This window comes from Sciurus vulgaris (genome assembly GCF_902686455.1).
Source record: "Sciurus vulgaris genome assembly, chromosome: 7".
Classification (NCBI taxonomy): domain Eukaryota; kingdom Metazoa; phylum Chordata; class Mammalia; order Rodentia; family Sciuridae; genus Sciurus; species Sciurus vulgaris.
In genome coordinates, this window is record NC_136467.1 from 92185060 (window position 1) to 92212766 (window position 27707).

The following is a 27707-nucleotide window of genomic DNA, read 5'->3' on the forward strand; positions in this document are numbered from 1 at the left end:
CTGTTGTCTGTGGCAACTTTCATGCTAGAAGAGCACAGTTGAATAGTTGTAACCGATGTATAGACTGCAAAGCAGAAAACATTTATTATCTGATCCTTTGTAGAAAAAAAAAATTCCAAACTTCTGGGCTTAGTAAAAGAAGTCCAGATGAAAAAGACTGTATATATAAGTCTATGTATATATAATATCCAGAGAGATGTAAATCTCTGGAGATAGAAAGCAAGTCCGTGGTTGCCTCAAATTTGGGGTGGGTGCGGCAATTACTTACAGACTTTCAAGGCAACCTTTTGGGGGTTATAGAAATGTTCTAAGACTGGAATAGATAATGGTTGCACAATTGTGTGAATTTATTAAATTTACTGTATTCAATTCATGTGCCTACATTGCATAAATTTTGTGATAGTAAATTATTTGTCAAAGTTGTTTGTAAAAGTATTTAATGACCTAATGTAAATAGAGTATAATACAGTTTTGTGTTTGGTAGATAGTAAAGGATAGTTGTGTTACTGTTCTTGGAGATCAGGTATTGGTCCTCATTCCCTCTGTTTGAAGATTAAATAACCAAGAAATGCTAAGGCAAGCATAGAAAGCAAGTTCTATTTAAGAGGGTGACAGAGGCAGCAGATTTTTCTGGAGAGAAGGGGGCCCAGAGTTGGATGCTTGTGGGAGTGGGTGTGTCTTGCTCTTTTATAGACCCCAGAATACCCCCTTTAATCCCTGTCTCACTTTCTTCCTTGTATACGTGCTAAGGATGGGAAGAGGTAAGAGCACAGGGTATAATTGCTTGTGTTGGAAAGTGCCATCCCTGGAGGTGTTAGCAACCCCGTGAACTGGAAAGTGTGATCCCAGAGGCTAGCTCTTTGCAAACCTCTGTTAACCAGCCTTCATCTTCTCTGGACCCCCATTTATGTACATTGACTGTCAGGCCTTCTGCCCCCTTGCCTCAGTTTGTTGAGGAGTGTGATATTTCCTACCCCCTCAGACAGGTGGAATTGCAGGCAGATTACTTTTTGGCAGAGAAAGCATGTGGGAGTCAGTACAGTGGGCTCATTTTATAGAATTATTCTCTTAACCTCATGTTCCCACCATCCTCATCTATTTGTCCCCTTATAGTTGCTATTATTATAATTTCAAATTTTAGAGGACTTGTGCTATGGTTTGGATAAATGCCCTCCAAAGATTCATGCTTTAAAAGACATGGTCTGAATAGGGTGTTAATGAGAAGTACTGTGGACCTTTAGGAGAAGGGGTCTAGTTGGGAGATCCTTAGGTCACTGGGGCTGTGTCCTTGACGGGATCTGGACCCTGGTTCCTTCCTTTCCCTTTTCTTTGCTTCCTGGCCATGCAGTGAGCAGTTCACTTCATCATGAGCTACTTGCCATTGCCATCCAGCACTTACAACAGTGTGCCAAAATGATGGGTCCATTGATCTTGGACTGGAATCACCAAAACTGTGAGCCAGAAGCTAATACAGCTTGTGATTTTATAATTTCATTCTGCTCTCTAGCATTGGAATCTTTAATTTACAGATGAAAAAATGAGGCTAAGAAGTTATTCTGTAGGAAGAGAAGTATACTTAAAGCATACTTGCTGGTGTCTTATAAGTGTCTCAACAGCATGTTATTGCAGTTATGAGATTCACTACACACAGTTTTTTTTAAATCCTCTTTTTTTGCTTGAAAGAACAACTGACCAATGAGTAATGGTTATCCAGACTTAAGCATAAAGCAATTTTTGTCGAAAATGAACAGTGAACATTGGGCACAGTGGCATGCAACCATAGTCCAGTCACTTGAGTCCAGGACTTCAAGGCCATCCTGGACAACATAGCAAGATCTCAGAAAACAAGCAAGCAAACAAAGCAACAACAACATAAAAGAAAATGCCACAAAAAAAGTAAATACGTGACAGTACTTGTTAACACTGATAAAACTCAAGCTTTCAAGAAAGGCTAAGAAGTTATGAAGACAGGTTTATCAATTGAAATGTGGTTCTTTGTAATACAACATGACCTCCAAGAGTAATCTATTTGTAATACTAATTTGTCTCGTGTTTTCCACATACTGTTGTTTCTGTATTTCTATGTAACTTTGGAGTCAACATTGTAGTCATCAACTGCCACTCAGTTATGAGTTATACCATGAATTACCTAATTTTTTTTTCGTTGACTATTTAACAATTCATTGTTATAAAACTGGCATTGAAGTGTGAACCTTGGAATAAATACTATACAGAAGGGGGGAAAAAGCCATAAGACCCCCTTCTTCGGAATAAAAATTTTGAGTTAAAGCCTAGAAATGATTTTATCCTCCAAGGTATATCATTTCAGTATATATGCCATAGAATGTTTGAAAGACTTTGCTGTACTATCAGAAGTCGTGCTAGTTATTTATTGTTATATAACAAATTACCTCAAAATTTAGCAGTTTAAATCAACAAACTTTATTTTGCAGTTTCTGATGGTAAGGAATCTAGATATATCTTAGCTGGGTCTTCTGTCTCAGGTTCTCTTGAAAGTCGAGAATGAATGTGTCTGTTGGAACTTCAGCTATCCTGCAGCTCCTGTAGTGGGGAGAGTTGGTTCCTAAGCTTCCTCACAAGGGTATGGGCAGGTCTCAGGTACTACCTGTCTGTTGACTAGCAACATCAGTTTTGTGTCACATGAACTTTCTCCCAGGGTGGTTTATAACATGACAACTGCATTTTCTTAGAACAAGAGAGAGATGAAGTGATTAAGAAGGAAGCCAGTTTTTTATAACCTATTCTCAGAGTAACAGTCCAATATTTTTGTTACATTTTCTTCATTATCAGTGAGTCACTAGGTCTAGCCTATACCAAGTCTGTACTTTTTTATCCCCTCCTCCTTTAGAAGAAACCTGTATTTTAAATTTAGCTTGTGTTCATCCTTTGCTTTGCCTTATAGTTTTGCCAGGTTGTATACTTATTCAATTTTGCACTGTTTGAACTTTACACTTAATGTTCCTGAGATTCATACATGTCATTACATACAGTGTAACTTTCCATTGTATATGAATGTATCACATATTAGTGTACACATTAGTTTTTTTTATTAAAATTGTACAGTGAAATGAAACATATTATTCTTTCTAAGTGTTTGCACTAATTTATTCCCAAATAATCCTTTTAGTTGCTGCATATCCTAAACTGTGATATTGCCATGCATTTTTAGTCTTTGTCAGTGTGGTGAATATGAAATGAAGCCAATCTGCACTTTATTTATTTTAAAAGAAGTTGCAAGTCTTTATTTGTTGACATTTCAGTTTTCTGCTTGAAGGAACTATTTCAGTTGGTTTTATTTTTATGTACTCTGAGTAGTATATACTATAATTCTAAATATTATGGTTTTTCCTCTTTAGAATTAAGCCTCATGAGAGGGTGGACGTCTGTGTTTTGATGTAGCTTATATGCATGCCTATGGAATGTTGGCTGAAATGGAAACATACTGAATAAGTATTGGTTAATTGAATACATTTTTCTCAAGGGCTTTTTCTGTATCTGTTAAGATGACCATGTAAAGTTTTTGTTTTGTTTTTATTCTTTCAAGTAATATATTACATACCATGTAGCTTGATTCTTCTTTTTCCTTTCCTTTTCTTTTCTTTCTTTCTTTCTTTTTTTTTTTTTTTGAGGCAGAGTCTCCTGATTTGCACAGGACCTCACTAAATTTCTGAGGCTGACTTTGAACTTGTGATCCTCCTGCCTCAGTCTCCTGAGCTGCTGGGATTACACACATCCATGCCCAGCACAGCTAGAGTCTTCTTAAACCAACTTGGCATTCCTAGGATAAACCCAAAGTGGTCATGATAGTGGCTTTTATTTTTTCAACTTTTGTAATGTATTACTAAATTTGATTTTGTGCTTTCTCATGTAGGATTCTTTTTGAAATCCACTTACAGTTGAGAATGATCTGCCTACAATATACAATTTTCTTGGTTCTATTATTCTTGTAGGGTTTGAGTTTTAAGAGTCACCTAGCTTTATAAAGTGAATCAAGAAGTCTTTCCTTATTTTAGAGAATGCTGTAGACCCCTGAGCACAATATAATTCCCTTTCTCCCATAATCTGTAAACGTGTTACTAATAAATAAGGAATGGAAGTAAATCATGGCAGTTTACACTGTTAGTCCTAATTCATTAGTGAGTAGTTCATTTATAAGTTATTTTTGAGTATTTTACTATTTACAAAACTTTTCCTTCTTACCTGGCATGCTAATTTTAAATTCTTAATAGCCATCTGGGAGTACTTATACTTTGGGATGAAATAGTACTTTCATTGAATTGGAAGGTGTGATTTCTCCTGGGTCATTTTTGTTTCCTTATTCCATTGAATGGGAAATAGTTACCATGTCAGCAAGAATGGTAGGCTAGCCACCAGAACTGGTATGTCAATACAATGACATGAGGGTCTGATATTTATTTCTCATCAGCTTTCCATCCTTAGCACATGATTACCAACCACCCTAAGGAAACTACAGGGTCCAAAATGATGTTAGGAGTCAAGCCATTGTATATCAGTTTCAAACAGGAAGCAAATGGAAGGACAAAAAATGGGATGGTAGCTGAAAGGAAAATGGGTATTCATATACAACTATCATCCTTGACCCCAGATTTCTTTAAGTGAATAAATGGATACTTTTAAGAGACTTTTAGGGTTCCCAGAATATCTTTATACCTTGAGCCTCTAAAGTGAAGTTTTTAAATGACTAAATTATTCTTTCACAATATTGACCAAGTTTTTCTAAGTTATTCTTAAACCAAATGTTTTGATTTAGAGGTTAGCTGCTTTCGTTGGTAGGCAGGAGGAGTACATTTTTAAAGTTTTACTAATTCAAAAGCCTACAATATACAATTTGCTTTTCATGGAATTGTGATTTAATGATACACAGCATTTAAGTCGATTTCTTGCCTTGTATATATTTTTTAAAAATCTTAGGAATTATCCTGTATTCTTTGCCAGTTTTTGTTGGTGTTCATGGCTATTTAAAAAAATCAGTGGTCTTCTATTTACTTGTTTTTGCTAGTTCTTGACAAATTGTTTTTTTAAAAAAAGAACTTGTTTTATGAGTTTAATTCTTGTCAATTTCTGTGGACATGAGATTTTAAAATTTGCTCTTAATATGTTCTTTGATGTTAGTGGATCTATTAAACTAAAAATCTGTTATCTTTTATTTACTAGTCTTTTAACAAAAACATTTACAAGTAAAAAATCATACTTTATAAAGATGTCAGGCTATGAGAATGTCATAACTGTTGGAGTTAAGAATAATTTTTCTTTGAAAATAACTATGAGTTTGAAGTATGATTTTAAAAGAAGCAATTTCTCTATTTCATGATAGTAGTAGACATGGCAATATTTTTTTCATTTACAGCTCTATAAACCCCAAACATATAATAAATGTTAATTTAATTCTTTCTTTACATTTCAACATTTATGGGCTAAAGGAAGAAATCTTTATGAAGCATACTGGAAAGAGCACTCATATTACCAGAAGACAGCTTAGAATGTGATATCAGGGAAATAACGAGTTAGGGTTGTCTAAATCAATTTGAATCATAAACTTCTAGAGAGATATTAGTCTTCATAATTTTATCTGCTCCTCACTAACTTCCATAGGTGTTGATTGCTAGAAATTGTCTCTTTTTGAGCACTGTTATCAGCAGCTTCTCTTTAGCATCAGAAGCTGCCCCCGAGCACTTTTGTTTTTTACTTCCTTTAATAGTTTGTTTAGTGCTAGAATTTTCTTCAGTCATTGGAAATGTACTCTTGTGTCTGGGCTTATTTTATTCTGTTTTATTCAAGCATAAGGTTGTGAAAATTATTTGTGTCTCTTTTTTTTTTTTTTTTTTTGTTATTGCTGCTTGGTAATCTTTTGTATGAATAAATTCAGTTTGTTTATCCACTCACCTATTGATGGACATTGGGTCATTTTCAGGTTTTGATCATTACAGATAAGGTTGCTAGAACATTCCTTCTGGGAAAGAATGAGTGTAGCTGAGCTATTGCTCAGCTCTTGTCTATCTTCAGGAGGATCAACTTGTGTTGCTGACCCTTGACCAACTCATAGGAGCCTAGCCCTTGCTATGTTTCCTGTGCTACTAATTAATAAGGTGGTTTTTTACAGTGGTGATACTGCCCGTTATCAGTGACGAGTTCTGCTTCCTCAAATGTTGAAGTTTGAGCATTAGAGAAGCATGCTGAGGCAAGCATATATAGAGCGGGTTTTATTTAAAGGTAGTAACATAGGCTTCTCTCCAAGGGAGAAGTGGGCCATGGCTGGTATTCTGGTGTCCAAGAAGTAAGAGTGCCCTGCCCCTTTTATTGACTACTGTTTCCTTTGTTCTCCTGCTCTCTCCCCTCTTATCTTTCTCCTTCCTGCCTAGTGACTAGGCCTAGGAGATACCATGGGATGGCCAAAAGGTGAGAAGCAGATGGGTAGGGAGAAGGGCCAAATGGAGTGATCTAGGCAGGTAGCAGTGCAGGGGAAATTAATTAGCAATTCCCTGTCTGCATCCTTTTGGGAGGAGTAGTATAGGCAGGTAATCTTGGTGATCAAAGGGCTTTGGAAACATTGATATTCTAATCTCCCAGGGGTGTTCTCCAACTTCCTGGATCCAAACTGGCCTCCATTTTCTCTATTCCTCCCATTTACCTATTCTACACTAACTGACTGTTTTAAAATCTGGCTTTAGTGGGATAAAAAACCTTGTACTACCACCTTGCTAAAATTGTTTCTGAAAACCCTGATTTTTGGTGAACTTTTATTTTCTTTCTTGGAGTCCATAGTTTTGGTAATTGTAGCTGGTTATTCAAAAAGACAAACCTATGTTATACATCTCCAATAAAAGCCCTAGACGGTTGAACTCAAGCAGTCTTCCCTGGGTGGAAACATTCTGTATATATTATTGTACTTTATCACTAGAGCAATAGAATTGTTGTGTCATATAGTAGGTGTTTATTTATCTTGATAAGAAACTATTAAACAGTTTTCTACAGTGGTATACCCTTTTACATTTCCACAGTAAAGTGTGAGAATGTTAGCTATTTTTACCTTTTTGTTAATACTTGGTATTATCAGTTTAGTTTTAGCCATTTAGTAGGTCCATATTATCTTATTGTGGGTTTTTGTACTTTTCTGATGATTAATGATAATGAGCACCTTCTTAAGTATTTTTTGGCCATTGTATATTTATTCTGTTGTGAAGTATCTGTTTAAGTCTTTTCTCTACTTTTGAAAACAGATTGTCTTGTTTTGTTTTGTTTTGGGATGAAGATGCATATTTGTTGGTATGCAAGGTGTTTTATAACCTAGTCATATGCCAAAGAATCACATTTCAGGACAGCAGCCACCATATGATAAAACAGTTGTTTTTTACTATATTACAGGAATTTGTTTTAGCCCTATTATGTTAATTGGATATGATGGTAACTTCTGCAGTGAGGGTAATTGTGTTTTATAACTGGTCTCCAGATAAATGAGATAGTATGGGCAAGTATTGAGATCATATTTAAAAATTCTGTAACTCATGCAGTCCCTCCTTCCAATGGAATAAGTAACTTGATATTTTATCATATATTACTAACAAATGCTTTCTTTTTTTCTAACTTTTTACTGTGGCAAATTAAACACAAAAAAATTGAAACAAACCATTTTGTGTATATACTTCAGTGGTATTAAATACATTTATAACGTTCAACCATCAACACCATCCATTTTCATAAGTCTTTTTATCTTGTAAAACTGAAACTCTATACCCATGAAACAGTAACTCCCCAATCTCTCCTTCCTCTCAACTTCTGACAAGTACCATTCTGCTTTCTGACTCTATGTTTTTGACCTAATTATCTCATATACATGTAACCATATAGTATTTGTTTTTTTGTGATTGGCTTATTTTACTTAGCATAAAGTTTTCAAAGTTCATCCATGCTGTAGTTTGTGTCACAATTTCCTTGCTTTTTAAGACTGAACACTATTCACTTTAATGTTTATGCTACATTTTGCTTCTCTAGTTATCCATAAAAGGATGCTTGAGTTTCCTCCACATTTTAGGTATTGTGAATAATGCAGCTATGATCATATATAGGTTATATAGGTAACTCTGTAAAAACTTGTTTTTTGTTCTTTTGGCTATATACTCGGAAGTGGAATTTCTGAATTGTGCAGTAATTCATTTTTTTTTCTTTTTTTTAAAGGAAACATCATACTGCTTGTCATTTTTTGTTCCCACCAACACTGCACAGGGTTCCAGTTTCCATCATGCACTTGCCAGCACTTATTATCTTATATTTTTAATAATAGCCATCCTAATAGGTGTGAGATGATGACAAATACTTTCTTTTACAAAGGAATACAATGTTTACCATTCTGCATAATCACACTGATGCTATTATTTTTCATGAATGGTATAGGCAAGTAAATCTTAATACCTAGACTTTTTGAAAAAAGTTTTTTAGGCTTATGTCCCTAAAAAGTTGTTTAGACTTTTTTTATTCTTCTTCCTTTGTGTATGGACTGAGGATAGAATCCAGGGGTGCTTTACCACTGAGCTACATCCCCAACTCTTTTTATTATTTTTTAAATTTTGAGACAGGGTCTTGCTAAGTTGCTTGTGCTGGCCTCAAATTTGCAATCTTCCTGCCTCAGACTCTAGTCTCTGGATTACAGAGTTGTACCTCCGCACCTGAAGAAAGCTGGTTTTAATATTAAACATAATATATCTTTGACTATTCCAATTTTTAACTTTAGCTCAGTATCAAATTAATTTGATTACTGTCTATAAAACTATCTTAAATCCAATATTTTAAAACAGAAAAACAGTAATTCTTACCAGTTAACTTTGAATCTAGTTTTACTGCTTTTCTTCTTGCATTGTATAAGATCAGTTTCATATTATTGCATATTTTAAACATAGCATGGGGAAATTATTTATATCAAAAGGACAGTAATATTTGTAGCTGTTTTTTTAACTTGCCAGAGTGACCGGCAAATGTTGGGTCATCTATGCTCAATTTTAAGTTGGAACGAATGCCATAATTAGTTTAAATGAGATAGTCCACGGGAAGTTCATAGCACTGTAGTTCGTACATAGTAAGAGCCTCAGCAGTTAGCTGCTGTATGTGTTGTTGGTACAATTATTTTCAATTTTTGTTATAAATTGTTCCATAGTTAACTTGAATTGTGATATGTTAGTCTGATAGTGGTATTGATTTCTTGAGATGAGGAATAGCAAAGCCTGTTTGAAAATCACATGTACAAAGTTATGAGTATAGGAAATCAGATAGGTAAGTGAATTTTGGTAAGTGAATATATATATATACATGAAGACATATAGTCAGATAACTGAGTATGTATGCATTCAGTAAGACTTAGTTTATTTTTTATTTCCACAGCACTATATTCTGTTATATTGTTCTGTGTGTTCTTCTGGATTCCTTTTGTCTACTTCTACTATGAAGAAAAGGATGATGATGATACTGGTAAATGTACTGTAAGTTATCTCTAAAGGTCTAATTTTAGTTAAAAAATTATTTCCTTCTTTTTCAAAGAATGATATTACTTCATTTTAGTTTATTGTACATCAGTGTTGTCTAGTAGAAATATAATGTTAGCCCCAAATGAAATTTTAAATTTTCTAGTAGCCACATTAAATAAAAATAAATTAATTTTAATTAAGCATTATAGTTAATGTTTCACTTATTATAATTTCAGATATAGTCAAACCATATTATTAATAAGATACTAAATTTTTTTTCCACATTAAGTCTTTGAAATTAAGATTACAGCAATTTGAACCAGGTACATTGTTCAGTAGCCACATATGGCTGTAACTGTTGTTTTAGGCAAAGCAGTTCTAGAGTAAACTTTTCTGTGAAAGCCAGGTAGTAAATATTTTAGGCTTTATGCGTTATATGGTCTGTGTCTCCACTATTCAACTCTGTCATTATAGTGTTAAGTATCCGGAGGCAATACTTAGTGAACATTTTGTGATGCATTAAAACAGAAGGTGGGTCAGATGTGGTACAGTGGACATAGTTTGCTGACCCTTGTTATGGGTCTTAAGGAAGGAATCCTTGCAGGTAGTTCAGACTAAATAACACTGATACAAAAACATGATAAATGTAGCACCCATACTTGTCTAAAACTGCAGACTAGTATCACTTAAATATTAGCATAAAAATCTTTAGCATTAATAAATATAATCTTGAGGTACCTTAAAAATATATTGATGTTGGGACTGGGATTGTGGCTCATTGGTAGAGTGCTCTCCTAGCATGTGTGAGGCACTAGGTTTGATTCTCAGCACCACATATAAATAAATAAATAAAATAAAGGTCTATTAACATCTAAAAAATATTTTAAAAAATATATTGATGTTTTATAACCAAGTTAGTTCTATCTCTAGATTGCATGAATGGTTTAGAATAAAAATATACTATTATGTAGTAATTAATAGGTCATGGAAGATATTGTTATGTTGAAAGGTATTTATCAAAATAGAACATTTTTCTAAAAATTTAAGGCAAGAAAGTAGTATAATAGGAATAAATATCTCTTTCAAGTTACAGAAATTTGTTTTATACTTTGTTTTACTTTAAATACAAAAATGCTAACTCAAAGACCAGCATCATGCTTAATAAGGCTTAAAACCTTAATAGCATTTTGAATTAAGATTAGGAGCAATTAAATCAGCATTTTATTTATTTTTTGCATCGACTGGGGATTAAACCCATGGTTGCACATGCCAGGTGAGCATTCTACCACTGAGCCAAATCCCAGCCTATAAATCAACATTTTAAATGACCCCTAGAATGATAAAGAATGTGGTATATTGGATGTTTGTTATAAAGAGAATCAAAAGTATTATTTACGGATACTGTATAATTTCATATTTAAAATGTGTGTAAGGTAAGGTGGCTGGTTATAAATTAAATAACTCTCAATGGGGTATATGTTGTCACTTCCCCCAACCTTTGGTTGATCTTGGACACTCCTTACTTTTTTCCTTAACTTCCCTCCCCCCCCACCCCCCCATATGAAACATGAATTTAAGTTTTAAAAGGCAGTTTTTAGAAACTTCATTCGTTGGACAGGACAAATAATGTTTTTTCTCACCGATTTAACTTTCTCTTTGAGAATATTAACTTTTCTATTCATGTTCACAATGTCTGACTCTCTCTTTTTCTTGCAGTTGTTTTGATGTCTGGATTACATTTTGAATACCAGGCAAATTAAAACCTTTAAATTTCCATTTCTTTTTTTAAGTTCTTGTGTAATCATGTACCTATATGGTACATTATTTAACTTTTCTGAATCTCAGCTTTCTTATCTGTACTGTAGGAATGAGAGCACCTATCTTAGAGTTGAGAATTAAATGAGTTAACATATGTAAAGTTCTTATAATAGTGCTTGGCAGGATATATGTTTACATATATATATTTAAAGTATATAAATATGTAAGTATATATATTATTTACATTTTATGTATATACATGCTTGTACACATATGTACATTAAATTTTTCTTATTTTAACCCATTTTGATGATTTGGATAGGGGCATTGTACGTTCTGATTGCTGCTTGTTTGGGGGAATATTTTACTAAAAATTCTGATAATTTTACTGAAGATGCTAACTGGATAATAAACTGCTTTCAGTGTGTTGCTTTTACAAGGGCCTAACCATTAAAAAGACTTTAAAATCTTTTATATTTTTCAAAGACACTTGAGGTGATATAATGATCATTTTTCTTTAAATGTCGTCTTTTTCCCAAGAAGCAAAATTTTATATTGTTGATTCTAAATGCATATTTGATTCAAAAGTATAATTGTACTGTTGCAAAAATTTTTTATATAACAGTTTACTAAATGATATATTTTTCACCCTTGGCATCTAGCAAATTAAAACAGCACTCAAGTATACTTTGGGATTTGCCGTGATTTGTGCAATTCTTCTTTTAGTTGGGTAAGTCTTAATATTTTTACGCTCACAATGGAAATATAATTAATTGAATAATAATTACAAAATGTTTATTCAGAGAAATCCAGGAAAGGAAAGCAAATGTGATAAAAAGACAAATCACTTTTTATACCATCACTGAACAATATAGCCAAAATCAACATTTTTGTTTATATTGTTCCATGTAGACATATTTCATGCTTAGATGAATGCAGAGTGCCTGTCCCCCCTTGCATGCACCCTCCATATTTTAGTTTTATAGAAGTGTGATTATATTTCGTTCAATTCTTGCTCATCTATTTGTTACAGTGTGGTGGGTACCTGTTTAGGAAAGTCCATTAGTTTTGTCTATATTGCAGTTCTTTTTTAGGAAACAAAGATTTATTTGAATGATCTAAGGGATGACTGTAAACTAAGGAATGACTGTTTGCAGTTTTTCATTATTATAAATAACACTGTGGTAAAAATCCTTGTCTGTACATCTTTTTAGATTTGACCCTTCAGTCAAATCTTTGTCAGTGAGTTCCTTCCTTGGTTATTCTTCCTTAAGCTTCATGCTAATATCAGTACATTTTACGTGTTTGTTTATACATCTGAAATTTGTCCTTGTTAATGGCAAACATTTATCTTTGTTGAAATAGTTCTAGATTCCTTTATTTTTTTATGGTAGAGATACATTAGGGGCTAATAAGCCTTTAAAATTTTCTTTTTATAATTTGGTGTCACAAGTTTCAATAAATAACTTTCAATAAATAAAAAATTTCATTTATTAAATGTAATTTGTGCTGGGAATGAAATTGATCTGTAACTTTTTATAGCTCCAGGAGTTGTTAGTCTAGTCATGTTTCCAATTCCTTTCGCCTGCCTTTAAGTGTCATGAAAAAGAGAACTTATTGAATGGATTTTTTTATTTTAGTGGTTTTGCTGTTTATTTTAGCTTTCAAATTTATCTTTTAAAATCTTTTTTGGCTTTTAAAGAAAGCCAGCTCTACTTTATTCACTTTGTTAATGTGGAAGTCCCTTGTCTGTAAACCTAAATTATTAGAACAGAGCTCAGTGAACTCTTCATGAGGGGCAGATAGTAGTAAGCATTTTGGATTTGCAGTCTGTTTGGTCTATGTGGCTTAACTGTCCTCTTGTAGCTCTGAAGTAATCATAGACAATACATAAGCACAAGGTATTCCAATAAAACTCTATTTATATAAACACAGGCAACCAGTAGTTTGGCAATTCCTGATTTAGAACGTGACTGAGAGCCATCAGGAAAAATACACGTTTATAGCAGCCAGAGTAACACAATAGTGAATTAAAAGACTAGTAGTGTTTTGGTTACCTAGTATAGTGTTCTTCTCATTACCATATTTGAATGAGGCATACATTTAGGTTAAGTGACTGATTAAATTTCTTGAAATTTCCTTGAAGGTGGCATACAGTTGTTTCTTTGAAGTGATGCTTATTTATTTATTTTTGCTGATAAAATTTGAGATAATTTTATGGCAAAAATATGGCCTGCATATAAGCTCATACATTTTTGGAGCACTTGTGTGTTAGGTGCTGTGCTAAGTTGTAGGGCCAAAAACAAAGTCTTGGTCTCTATTCTCAAAGTTCACACTGGGAAAACATGCAAATAAATTATTTATTTATTTATACTGTTTAAGTGCTCTGATAAGATATATGCCAGGTACGATGATTAAGGAACAAGTTCTTACTCTGCCTTGTAGAATCAGAAGACCTAAGAGAAAGTAATACTTGAATTGAGATTTGAAGGGGTGTAAATTGACTGGAGTGTTTGAAGGGGTATTTGAAGAATGGCATAATAGTATGATATGAGGGGAAATACTGGAGAATGATATCCACACAGATAATATATGCACACGTATGAATACAACAGTGAATCCCACTATTATGTATAATTATGGTACACCAATAAAAACATTTTAAAAAGTTTTTAAAAAGTATGTTGTGAATTTAATCCTTCTCAGAAAAAAACAAAACAAAACAAAACAAAACATAAAGTATGATATGATGTTCCAAGTATTCATGTGAACCAGTGGCAAGACATGACTAGCCAGGTAGGTAGGCTGTGAATCTAACATGCAAATGTTTAAGAAATTTTAATTTTTATCCTGCTGAGCAATTTAAAGACAGTGAAAATGTACGTTTGTTTATGTCACTGCAAGAAAGTAAATATGTATGACCCTGCTTTAAAAGTTAAACTAATGTGAAGGAGTCATTTGGGGGTCAAACTGGAGAATGATACATTAAATGGTAGGTAGTCAGATCAGCTACCTGGCCATTTTAATAATTCAGGTGAGAGAGAGGATCAGAACTAGAATAGTTACAAAGAAAGCAGAAACAGATAAGCCATTTGGAAGATAAATATGACTTGACTTGGTGATTGAATGTAGGAGGTAAAATTCTTATTTTCAATTCTGCTGAAATTCATCATTTCAGTTTCATATCTACTGAAATCCATTAGCATTTTTTTTGTCTTTTCCTGAAGAAATAATCTGTATTAAGCTAATTCAGTGAGTCAGATTAGTGTAAAATATTTTTAGTAAACAATTTTTCATTTTTATTATTTTCAAGGGCATAAAGAAAAAAACATAATCTTACTAGACTCCAGTTCTTATTTTGATCTAGTTTTGTATCTTCAGAAACTGAGGCACTTTGTATTCACATTTTGAGAATAAATGAGATTAAGAAAATATCTCTGTTTCCCCTGCATAAATCCTATTATACAGTAACTCTTGATTACTGTAGTATCATCACCACTTAGAAAATGCCTGATAATCTTATTAACTGCTTTTTCCCTCCTCAAAACAGATATATCTGTATTACATCTTCATTTGACTTCAATTGCCTTCTTATCTGTTAGGAAGTATTCCTTTTTCTTTATAGATCTTTGTATGCAGGGCTGATGTTTGATTAATGAGCAGTGATTTGTTTTTTCTGATGGTTAGAAGGTTGAAAGACTTCCCTACCAGTCAGTTAGCTGCTGCCCTGTATTCCTGAGTCTCCTTACCTCACCTCAGCCCCATTTAAAGGATAAAGCTTGATTCATGAGGGTCCTCTAGAATTAAGGCCAGAATCTGTGCTGTTTAGTGCCTTTGTGTACTGGTTGTTGAATGCTTTGAGTATTATTGCTCAGGATTTAAAGATGTATTTAGTTTTAATTATTTTGAGTTCTCCTTATGGATGTGTCTCTTAATGTATATGAAAATAGTTTTGGTTTGTTTCTTAGATTTTAAAATCCTAGTGGTAAAGTAGTTGACAAACCTACTTTGAATTTGTGCTTTGGTTTCTGCCTAAAATAATAACTAGTGTTCAAATATTAATGCTCTGAAGGATTTGTTCAAAGTAGGTATTTTCTGATAATTTTTTGGACCATGTAATTATTTTAAAAGATTGCTTGATCATATGAGGTTTCTTCTCTTCTTTAAAGACTTGAACTGCTGAATAGCTCTGCTCTGAAGTTTAAACACAAAAGATACTTCATTAGAACTAATTTGGCTTAACCAAGAAATCTAAGGGAGGATTAATATTAATAAACTGTATGTCATTCATGAAGAAAATATGATCATCACCTGAAGCAGTACTCCATACATTTTAAAGGTTCAGGCAAAACAAGAACTCCTTAACTTGATAAAGAATATCTACAGCAAAGTAATTTTAATAGTGGTAAGATTCCCACAGTCACATCTTTGAACCACATAAACAGAAGAAGCCAATGAAGACAGAATAAAAAATTTTTTAAAATATTTTTAAAATGTTAAAATAATAAGGAAGAAGTAAAACTCATGATTTGCAAAAGTTACTACAAGACATTAAGTAATGTGTAAATTCAGAAATATAGCACATTCTTGAACAGGAATGTCAATACAGTAAAAATGTTCATTCTAAACTGATGGGTAAGATTTAATTTAATGTAAGATTTAACATAATTTTTGTAAAATTTGACCAGGTAAATATGCCATTAAATCATTGTATTTCTGAGTTGTAAAAAATAACAAAAAACAAACAAAAAACCAGTATATTTGCCAGCAGGATTACTTAATTTTTTCCCCACCACTGTACAGTACCTTTGATTACCTGAAATTACATATTAGACTGAACTTTTGGAATATGAATGCTAGTTTTAGATATTTGCAAGATTTCTATTTTAATAATATTTTAGGTGCTATTTTGTATAACATTATTTTTCCACACTCACAGATTGGTTATTCCCAACCAACAAATTTAAAACATACTTTCTGGGATATATAGAAAAAACTGTTTAAATAAAAGTATATAAGTAGTATTTTCTTGCTGAATTTATATTTTTTAATTAAATATTATTACCAGGTAAGTTAATATTATAGATATGTAAAATATAAAAGTTATTTAAAATTTTCTTCTATCTCACTATCACTATTTTATTTATTTGATTTTGTAGCTAGGCAACAAATAATGAATTGTTTTTACATTTATTTTTTGTTCTATATATTTTAGTCACTTTTTTCCCTTCAAGTGGTGAGGTTTAAGTCTCTAAGAGTAAGATGAGTATAATAAAGTCAACATGAATAGTTAGAAATTTAAATAACATCCTCACATGTTCTTCCCATTCACCTTTTTAAAGAATTGTTAGTAGTGCCAAAGAATAAAGGTTTTTTTAAAATTAAAAGCAAAATTTTAGAACAGTTCCTTTGTTTTACTTGAAATTTTTATCACAACAGATACCTTAATATATTGTTGAACTCATCCAGTATATTCTTTTTATAAAAGTAGATAGAGTTTATAGCTTGCTTATAATTAAAATTGGGCCAAGAAGGAGGTAGTATTAGAGTAACTTTTTACCCTTCTGTTTGATTTTCGACATGTACAATCTAATGAATACCCAGCCCTTTAATCTCTTGATTATCACTTTTTTATGATCTGGCCTTAATAATAAAGTGACCACTTATTTATTTTATTTTCCATTTTTTCCCATTCTAAGCTCATAGAGCAATTCCTAGAATACTAACTCTGTGTTATTTTAGTGGTTCCCCCTTAGCTGTGGACTGAAAAATAAACTGAAATCATTTTTGTTATTTTTATTAGGCCCAATATTGAAAGATATAAAGAAATGAGAACAAAATGAAAATGCCCCAGAGCCCACAGTACTAAATTTACTGTTTATTATGATGTATTTCTTGTCTATTATTTTCAATACATATAAATATATTGAAATAGTTGCACGTGCCTCTACTTTGTTCTACTAATTTAACACAGAAGCCCTTAAATTTTTCTTATGCCATGGACTATTTTGTCCATCTTAAATTTATAGTACTTAAAAAATATTTTATTTATTATTGTTTTATTTTACCCATACTTATTAAAGTTTAATTGAAAAATAAGCCAAAATATTTTTAAATACAAAATAAAATCTATGGGCTTACAAAGGAAGATAATTTTACTGAATGCCATAATAAAGCTATTAAAACAAGTTATAACATAAATACATAAATAAGAAACTTCTCATACCTCTGTATGCATGGTGCACATTTATTAGTTTTTCAGGGGAAAAGTTGATCTTTGTTTTAAAACATTACTGAAATTGAGTTTTAAACCATTTCTCTTATTCAACTTTTTTATTTTTAAAACCATTGAATAGCATTGTTTTCTGTTTTAGTGCTTTTGTACCATTGAATGTTCCTAATAACAAAAATTCTACAGAGTGGGAAAAAGTGAAGTTCCTATTTGAAGAACTTGGAAGCAGTCGTAAGTATTCTTTTTCTTTTCTTTTCTTCTTCTCCTGTTTTATTTAACCCCCCCATTGTAATTTATGTATCCTGATCCTTGGGAGTTTTCTTTGACAAGTTGGCCTATTCTTAGCTTTTCTATACTCTAATAATGAATCTGCTGAGAAAGAAACCAGGAAAACAATTTCATTCTCTGTAGCCTTAAAAAACAAACAAAAAATCCTGGGGGTAAATCTGACTAAGGAAGTAAAAGACCTCTACAATGAACTAAATAAAAGTCCTAAAATTCATATGGAAAAATAAAAGACCCAGAATGGGCAAAGCAGTAAGAACTAAGCAATAAGAGCGATGTTAGAGATAATTTCAAGTTGTACTACAGAGGTATAGTAACAAAAACATCATGGTAAGGGCACCAAAACAGACATGAAGACCAGTGGAATAGAATAGAAGACACAGAGACAAACCCACTTAAATACCGTCATTTGATCCTTAACAAAGATACCAAAAGCATATGTTGTAGAAAAGATAGCCTTTTTAACAAATGGTGGTAGGAACTGTGTATTCAAATGTAGAAAAGAAAGAAATTAGATTCCTATGTCTCACCCTACACAAAAATCAACTCAAAGTGGATCAAAGACCTAGGAATTAGATCAAAAACACTGAGACTGATGAAAGAATACATAAGACCATGCCCCAACATATCAGCACAGGTATCAACTTCCTTTATAAGACTGCTAAAGGCCAAGAAACAGAATCAAGAATCAGTAAGTGGGAAGGCATCAAGTTAAAAAGCTGCACAGTAAAGGAAACAAATAAGAAAATGAGAAAGAGCTTACAGAATAGAAGAAAATCTTTGATAGGCTACTCTTCCAACAGGGAATTAATATCCAGGAATTATTAAGAAGTCAAAGTAGCACCAAAAACCAAATAAATCAATAAAAAAAAAATGTGCATGTGAACTAAACAGACTTTCTTAAAAGAAGAAATACACATTACTGATTGTATCCTTTGCTGAAAAAAAGCCTTTTGGTTTGAGTCCATCCCATTTAATGATTCGTGCTTTGATTTTTGCGCTTTGGGAATCTTGTTAAGGAAGTCTGATCCTAAGCCAACATGATGGAGATTTGGCCTTACTTTTTGTTTTCTGTTAGATGCAGGGTCTCTGGTCTAATTCCTAAGTCCTTGATCCATTTTGAGTTGAGTTTTGTGCAGGGTGAAAGGTAGAGGTTTAGTTTCATTTTACTGCATTTGGATTTCTAGTTTTCCCAGCACCATTTGTTGAACAGGCTATCTTTTCTCCATTGTTTTTAGCTCCTTTGTCTAGTATGAGATGACTGTATTTATGTGGGTTTGTCTCTGTGTCTTCTATTCACAGAATAGAATAGACCAATGTGCCATTGGTCTGCCTGTCTATTTTGGTGCCAATGCCATGCCATTTTTGTTACTTTTGCTCTGTAGTATATTTTAAGGTCTGGTATCGTGATACCTCCTGCTTTGCTTTTTCTGCTTAAGATTGTTTTGGCTATTCGAAGTTTCTTGTTCTTCTAGATGAAGTTTATGATTGCTTTCTCTATTTCTATGAAGAATGTCATTGGAATTTTAATTGGAACTGCATTGAATCTCTATAGCACCTTTGGTAGAATGGCCAGTTTGACAATGTTAATTCTGCCTATGCAAGAACATAAGAGATCTTTCCATCTTCTAAGGTTTTCTTCAATTTCTTTTTTTAGTGTTCAGTAGTTTTCATTGTAGAGGTCTTTTACCTTTTTTGTTCGATTGAATCCCAAGTATTTTATTTATTTATTTTTTGAGGCTATTGTGAATGGAGTGGTTTTCCTAATTTCTCTTTCAGAGGATTCATCACTTATGAGTAGAAATGCATTAGATTTACACATATTGATTTTATATCCTGCTACTTTGCTGAATTCATTTATTAGTTCTAGAAGTTTTCTAGTGGAGTTTTTTGGATCCTCTAAATATAGAATCCTGTCATCAACAAATAGTGACAGCTTGAGTTCTTTTCCTATTTGTATCTCTTTAATTTCTTTGATCTGTCTAATTGCTCTGGCTAGTGTTTCAAGGACAATGTTGAATAGAAGTGGTGAAAGAAGGCATCCCTGTCTTGTTCCAGTTTTTAGAGGGAATGCTTTCAGTTTTTCTCCATTAAGAATGATGTTGGCTGTGGGATTAGCATAGATAGCCTATACAATGTTGAGGTATGTTCCTACAATTCCTATTTTTTCTAGTGTTTTAAGCACGAAGGGGTGCTGTATTTTATCAAATGCTTTCTCAGCATCTATTGAAATAATCATATGATTCTTAACTTTAAGTCTATTGATGTGATGAATTACATTTATTGTTTTCCGGATGTTGAACCAACCTTGCATCCCTGGCATAAACCCCACTTGATCATGGTATACTATCTTTTTAATATATTTTTGTATATGATATGCCAATATTTTGTTAAGTATTTTTACATCTATGTTCATCAAAGATATTGGTCTAAAGTTTTCTTTCCTTGATGAGTCTTTCTCTGGTTTTGGTATCAGAGTGATACCAAACTAAAAAGCTTTTTCTCAGCAAAAGATATAATCAATAATGTGAAAAGAGAGCCTACAGAGTGGGAGAAAATCTTTTCCACACACACTTCAGATAGAGCACTTATCTCCAAGATTTATAAAAAAACTTACAAAACTTTACACCAAAAATACAAAGAATCCAGTCGATAAATGAACCAAGGAATGGGACAGATACTTTACAGAAAAAGACACACAGGCAATTAATAAATATATGAAAAAGTGTTCAACATCTCTAGTAATTAGAGAAATGCAAATGAAAACAACTCTAAGATTTCATCTGACTCCAATTAGAATGGCTATTATCAAGGACACAAACAATAATATATGTTGGCGTGTATGTGGGAAAAGAGGCACACTTTTACATTGCTGGTGGAAATTGGTGCAGCCACTGTGGAAAGCAATATGGCGAATCCTCAGAAAACTTGGAATGGACCCACCTTTTGACCTAGTTATTCCATTCCTTGGTTTATACCCAAAGGACTTAAAATTAGCATACTACAGTGATGCAGCCACATCAGTGTTTATAGCAGATCAATTCACAATAGCTAGATTGTGGAACCAACCTAGATGCTTTACAACAGATGAATGGATAAAGAAACTGTGGTTTATATGCACAATAGAATATTCTTCAGCCATAAAGAAGAATAATATTATGGCATTTGCAGATAAATAGATGGAATTGGAGAATATCATGCTAAGTGAAATAAGCCAGTCCCAAAAACCAAAGGCTGAATGTTTTCCCCGATAAGTGGAGAATTATATATAATGGGGGCCCAGGGGTGGGTAGGGAGTGAGAGGAGAATGGAAGAACTTTAGATTATGTAGAAGGAAATGAGAGGGAGGGGAGGGTATGAAAAATGGTAGAATGAGACACATCACTACCCTATGTACATGTATGATTACATGAATGTTATGAATCTACATCATGTACAACCATAGAAACGAAATGATGAACCCCATTTGTGTACAGTGAATCACAGTGCAGTCTGTAAAAAATTAAAAAACAAAAAATAAATTTCGTTAACCAAAAAAAAAAAGAAGAAGAAATACAAATGACCAACAAAGATATGAAAAAATGTTCCGATAGTCTTAGCAATTAGGAAAGTGCAAATTAAAAGTATGAGATTTCTTCTCAGTCCAGATAGAATGACAGTCATCAAGAATACAAATAACAATAAGTTCTGGTGAAGGTGTGGTGAAAAAGGTACACTCATACCTTGTTGGTAGGACTCCAGATAGTGCAACTTTGGAAAGCATTATGATGATTCTTCCAAAGAGTAGGAAAGGAACCACCATTTGACCCAGCTATCCTACTCTTTTGTTATTTATCCAGAAGAACTGAAATCATGTGATAGTGATACAAGCAGTTCATAGAAATATTTTAGCAGTAAAAGTCTTAAAGTTTCTATTTGATCTTTAACTCATTTACGATAATATAGAATCATTTGATAGCCATACATTATTCTTATTTGAAGTCAAGTAATCTTTTATGTAGGATATAAATTACAGAGAATTCATATGCATTAAATGATGTTTTCCTATAAATTTATCTCAAAATATTTTGACATTACTTTTTCAGACATTTTAAAATCAATCCTTGCAACTTAGATTTTAATGGAAAAAATATGTTTAGGTGCTTAGGTTAAGGAATTGCTTAATTGTTGAAAAATAACTTTGCAATTACAAAGTGATATCAGATAAAAATGTGTATAATATTACTCAACATTTCGTGTGCATTTGGACATAGTTACTTTATTTTCTATGAAACCTAGAAAACTTATTTTTATAAGCACCATACTGAAGAATTTGATTTCTTTTGTGAGTATTCTTTCTAATATGTATCATATATTCTTTGGTTAGTATGTCTTGTTTTTTTATTCAGATATAATATTAAATAATGATTAAATTGTGACTAGGTAACTGCATTACAACTTCTTAAATATCTAGCTTTTCTCTTAAAGGTGTCATCTTGTGAATTGTCTCCATTAATACTTTCTGAAACTAGCAAGAATAAGGATAGCAGGACTGGCATCTACTATTAAAGAATTTTCAAGGATTTATGCACCTTGATCCTTTTGCTCAGAAATAAATAGCTTCTTTTCTTACAGTTAACTCTTTCAGGTTTTTGACTCCTTCTGCCTAAACATTATTTCACAAATTATACTAATCCTTAAGTATTAATGTAACTTGAATCAGTGATTAGACAGGCAACATTGTTCTGATTTTTGTAGTCTCATTCTCTTTAGTCTCAGCTTTTTCCTCAAATTTAGATACCATATTCTAAATTACATTTCACTTCAGGCTTGTCGTCTTTTTAGGTTCGAAACAGTGACTCAGCTGTTCTTAATTTTCATTCTTACTGTTCCTCACCGCACCTCCCTATATTTTTTAAGGCATCAACTTTATGCCTAAAGCTTTATGGCATAAACTTTAGGCTTCTTTCTTTAGGCATTTTAACTTTCGTAAAAATGTACGTTACCTGTAGTGAAATGCATATGGCTTATGCATTCATGTATATAATCAGTGTAACTAATTGTAATCAAGATACAGAACATGCCCATCATTACAGAAATTTCCTCAGTGTGCCCATTTAGTTAATATCTCTGATAAGAGATACCACTGTTATAATTTATGTATTAGTTTTTTTATTATTATCATGAGTGGAATTATACATCATGATTCTTTTTTGTGTATGTCTGGCTTATTTCACTTAGTAATGCTTTAAATTTGTGTTAAGTAGTTGGTTCTTTTTATTGCAGCAAGTAATGCATTGTATGACTATACTACAACTTCTTTATCAACAAGATCTCTTTATGTGTATGTTCAGACCATAAACCCTGTCTTATCTAGAGAGTGTATCTTCAATGTCTTTGAGAAGTTTATTTATCCTTTACCAAAATGGGAATACTTCTAAAAGATTTATTTTTGAACTCTTTGGTTCAAATGATTTTGACTCTTAGTAATATTAACTTTCTGATTGGCTAACATGTTAACATAGTACTCTTATCAATTCTAAGATATATTTTTTCACATTTTTATATCCCTGATGTTGGTAAATATTTTATAAGTGATAGTACCTTAAAATTACTGTCAGCTGGGGGGGCGGACCTTAGTGGTTTGGACACCTTCTATTGATACTTCTATTACAAGAATATAACAACATCAAAATATCTTTGATTTGATAGTATGTAGTTTTAACATGTTAAGGCTTAAAAATTTGCCTTGCATATTTGTGAATTTATTAATGTGTTTTCTTTATTTTTTATAAAACTGAGATGAGTTTTAAGAAGATATATCATAATTTTATTAATAGTCATTGAAATATTAATGTTAATACATTAAATTAAAATGTATTTGACCTTACTGGAACTGCATTTAAAGTAAATTAGTACAAGCCCTATAGAACCTGTATTAAAGCTGGCAAAATTGTCACTTCTTTTAACAATAGTCAAATTTTCATAGTATTTCCTGTGCATTTGATATGTGCCACTTCAGCTTCTCAAGTTCTAAGTCCAACTTGTTAACAGTGTTACTCTTTTTGGTGTTAAATTTGAATTTATATTCTGTTTTTATTTTTGTGGGCAAGCTCATCTTTTCGAGTTAAAAAATGAAGTAGACTCTTTTAAGATTTTAGTTTTAATCTGGGTGTGGTAGCACACACCTGAAATTCCAGCTACTCAGGAGACTAAGGTGGGAGGATGGTAAGTTCAAGGCCAGTCTGGGCAACTGAGCAAGGCCCTGTCCCAAAATAATGTATAAAAAGGGTGGGGAAGTAGTTCAGTGATATACCTCTGGGCTCAATCCTCAGTACAGGGGGAAAGAAAATATTTTGGTTTTAGGTTATATATTAAAAATTTAATTAAGGAAAACTGGAAGTATCAACATTGTGAAGAGCAGGGAGAATCAAGGTCAGTGGGTTTCCTATGTATTTTATTTATTAGTGTCTGCCATTGAGAAAGGCCAGGTAGTTTTTTTATCACCTTTTGAACATCTAACCATTTTATTGATCTCTATTTAGGCCAAATAGACCCAATAATTAAACACTAATTTTTCTCTTAATTTTAAGAGATGAAGGAAAGAAAATTTTAACTAGTCTGAAAGATATTTTTAAAATCAGTTTGTGAAGAGACCTTTACAAAAACTTTTCCCCATTTGAAATTGGCACTTCAAAGCCATGGCAATATATATTTGTTTTATTACATCAGAATGTATAAGGAGTCTAATTTCATATATTTACACTGATTTGCTGAATATCAACTTGTGAGTAGTACATATGTGTGTTTCAATCTTCTTTCCTCTCTGCAGATGGCTTAGCTGCATTGTCATTTTCCATTAGTTCTCTGACCTTGATTGGAATGTTGGCAGCTATAACTTACACAGTAAGTGTAATAATGGTGGTAATTGAGTTAAAATTAAAGATTCACCCTATAAAGCAACTTTTTTCACCTTAGTAATGTGTTCAACTTAATTGTTTTCCTCTTTAATGTTTTAGTTTCTTCATTTTTTCTTCAGTTTTCCTAAGAGTATGATAAAGTTTTAACTACTTGGTCACAATCATTTCATCTCTATTTGTAAACTTTAATATTCAGAAACAAATTTTGTTATTGTGAACCTTGAAGATGGTTTTATACTATACAATAATAGATTTATTTATGTATAAGCAACTAGAACCTTGACCTATAGATCAAGATGTATTACTGATGAACTGTCTTGTTAGGGATGCAAGGCTTTTAAAATCAGATATTTTATAGAACTTGATATTTTTCTAGTATAGAAAATCTATTATATTGTCTGACAGTTTGTTTTTTGTATTTCTGAAAGTGACATGGTGTGAATTATAAATGACTGACAAATTTATGTATAGACTGCTCTTTGAGCCTTTAGCTCAAATTATACAGGAAAAATCAATTGTAAGTGCTTGTTACATCCTAGAGTTATAGAAGCAGTATTAAAATTATCTGGAGCTTTTTCAGGTTAATTAACTTTATGTTTGGAGCATTTTTGATTCCTGCAAAGATGAAAAATACTGTATATAAAGTAAACTTGTTTGGATGTTTTCCTTTAGACATAAAAGAAATAGGCTATTAGTATAATAGCATAATCTAGTTTGGTTACATGCACATTCATTTACATGCACATTCAGATGTCATAATGTATAATAAAAGAAGTCTAAATGACATGCATTTTAATATCTTCCAGGTGCTTTTATAAGTACTGGGTTTTGTTATTTATTGGTACTTTTCTGTTTTTATGTGTTATTACATAGGAGTTTGCCATTTCTTTCAGTGGGCGATTATCCTCCCATCTCACAGAATATATGTATAGGATGTTAGTTGTCATTTAAGAAGCAGTCACAAATTAAAAACAAATTAAGAGTTAGATCTGGAACCCAAATTGCTATTCTCTGACTGGTTTGTTATGCTGATCTTAGGTTTGTCTTTTTTTCTTTCCTGGGTCTGTGTCTTCCCTATTCAGTAGGAATAGGATATATTTTATATGAGTTTTTGAAGGTCAAATAATACTGTTTATAAAGGACTTTGATGTCTATAGGGAAATGAGATAGCAGTTATGGAAGATTCGGTAGGAAAAACAAATGGAAAAAGAGAAAACCAACATTTAATTATACTGTCAATAACTATGAGGAACCAGGTGTGGTGGCATATGCCTATAATCTTAAAGACTCAGGAGGCTGAGGCAGGAGTATTTGCAAGCTCAAAGCCAGCGTTGGCAATTTAGCAAGGCCCTGAGCAACGAGACCGTATTTCTAAATAAAATATTGAAAAGGGCTGGGGATGTGGATCTGTGGTTAAGCAGCCTGGGTTTAATCCCCAGGACCCCCCCCCCCCAAATGAGGAGGGGAACTATGAAGGGTCTAGAAGTTCATTTTACTTATAGTCTGCCACAGTTTTATGGTCTGTGGTCAAAGATACAAGACTTCTTTCTGAGTCAGAAACAAAGACCTTTCTCATTCACAGCAATAGCACTAGCTTTAGGATTGGCATTTTCTTATTCTATTTTCCTGCATCCTGATTCCCACAGAGAACTGTGAGTAGAATCATAGGAAACCCTACATAGCGGGGTGCATTACAGAAGAGGAGCTCTGAGGTTAGGGAAGCTAAAACTTTTGTATGAACAGAAACCTTACCCTTTTTTCCAGAAGAGGATAGTATGTACTATATGACATTCTTGAAAAAATAGTACAAAGGACAGGGAGTAATTAGTGCCTGGCTTGCAAAATAGACCCACTGAGAATTATCTCCCAATGGTCAAGGTATAGATGCTATGAAGAATAATAAGGCAGCTTAAGGGGTTAGATAATAATGGAAGCTAATGTTACTATAAGGTCAGCAGTGCCTTTTCTAATAATGAACAAAAGACCTCTAAAGTGGAAGTGAGCCATGACAGAAGAGTAAGTGCAAAGATCCTGAGGTTTGTACATGTATGCTGTTAGAGTACCAAGGAGGTAAAGCCCTTGTGGTGGGAGCTCAGTTAACAAGGGAAAAGAGGAAAAGGTGTAGATGAAACGTGAGAAGTCAGATAGCCTTATAGACTGTGGTTAGGATTTCAAATTTTATTCTGATTGAGGTTAGAAAGTCATTAGAAAGCTTTCAGTGGAAAACTAAATGGTTTTGTCAAACATTCTAAAGGTATTAATCTGCTAACTGAATTAAAGAAGCTATTTTAATGAGAAGTGGAAAAAATGATTGAAATTATTAAAATTATCTGGGAGAGAACTTTCCTATAGGAACAATATTCCTATAGAGATAAATATTTTAATATAATGTTTTGTATCATTCAAATTAAAACTTTAAAAATGATTATTTAATCAAGTAAACCACATATAATAGTCATGTGAATTAGTTATCAGTCTAAAAGTTTTGCTTTTCTAGAATACAGAGGGCTGAGCTTCAGGACATTGATAAAACAATCAGAGAATATTATGGTGGGACTGAGGCTAAGAACCTGAAAGACAAGGAAGAGTTACTGACTAGGTGGAGAAGGCTGCTAATTCCTGATGTCAAGGAAGAGATTCCAATAGACTAGGATGAGATCAGACAACCTAGAAATTACGTTTTCTTTTAAGTGGCATAGCAACAGAATCATGTCCTTGGTGGAGAGAATTAAACATGGATATGAAGTTCCTGGGTTCCTTAATGAACTCATTTTTGTCATCTTTAAAATAGAACTAATATTTAAGAAATAAGATAGTTGGGATTTATTGTACAATCCACCAAATGTTAGGATCTAAATATTCAGTTTTATTTGGATCAAACTATAGTTTCTGCTTCTTTTCTGTGAAAGTCACCAGATGCTGAAAACAATTATATCACGATTAGTGAAAATTGTGAATTTTTCAAAGATGAGTAAGTCAAAGAGGCATTCATAATTGTATGGTAGTTGGAATTGGGTAGGGTATGGATAGACAGATAAA

General features: G+C 32.6%; 1 protein-coding gene across 1 annotated transcript in view; it reads left to right on the forward strand.

The window, feature by feature from the left end:
- The window catches only part of LMBRD1 (LMBR1 domain containing 1), a 103527-nt gene that overhangs the window by 27904 nt on the left and 47916 nt on the right, over window positions 1-27707 (forward strand). The window contains exons 4-7 of the mRNA XM_079146529.1: window positions 9412-9509; window positions 11915-11982; window positions 17627-17715; window positions 24581-24654. Coding sequence (XP_079002655.1) covers window positions 9412-9509; window positions 11915-11982; window positions 17627-17715; window positions 24581-24654 — 329 coding nt within the window. The remainder of the gene's footprint in view (window positions 1-9411; window positions 9510-11914; window positions 11983-17626; window positions 17716-24580; window positions 24655-27707) is intronic.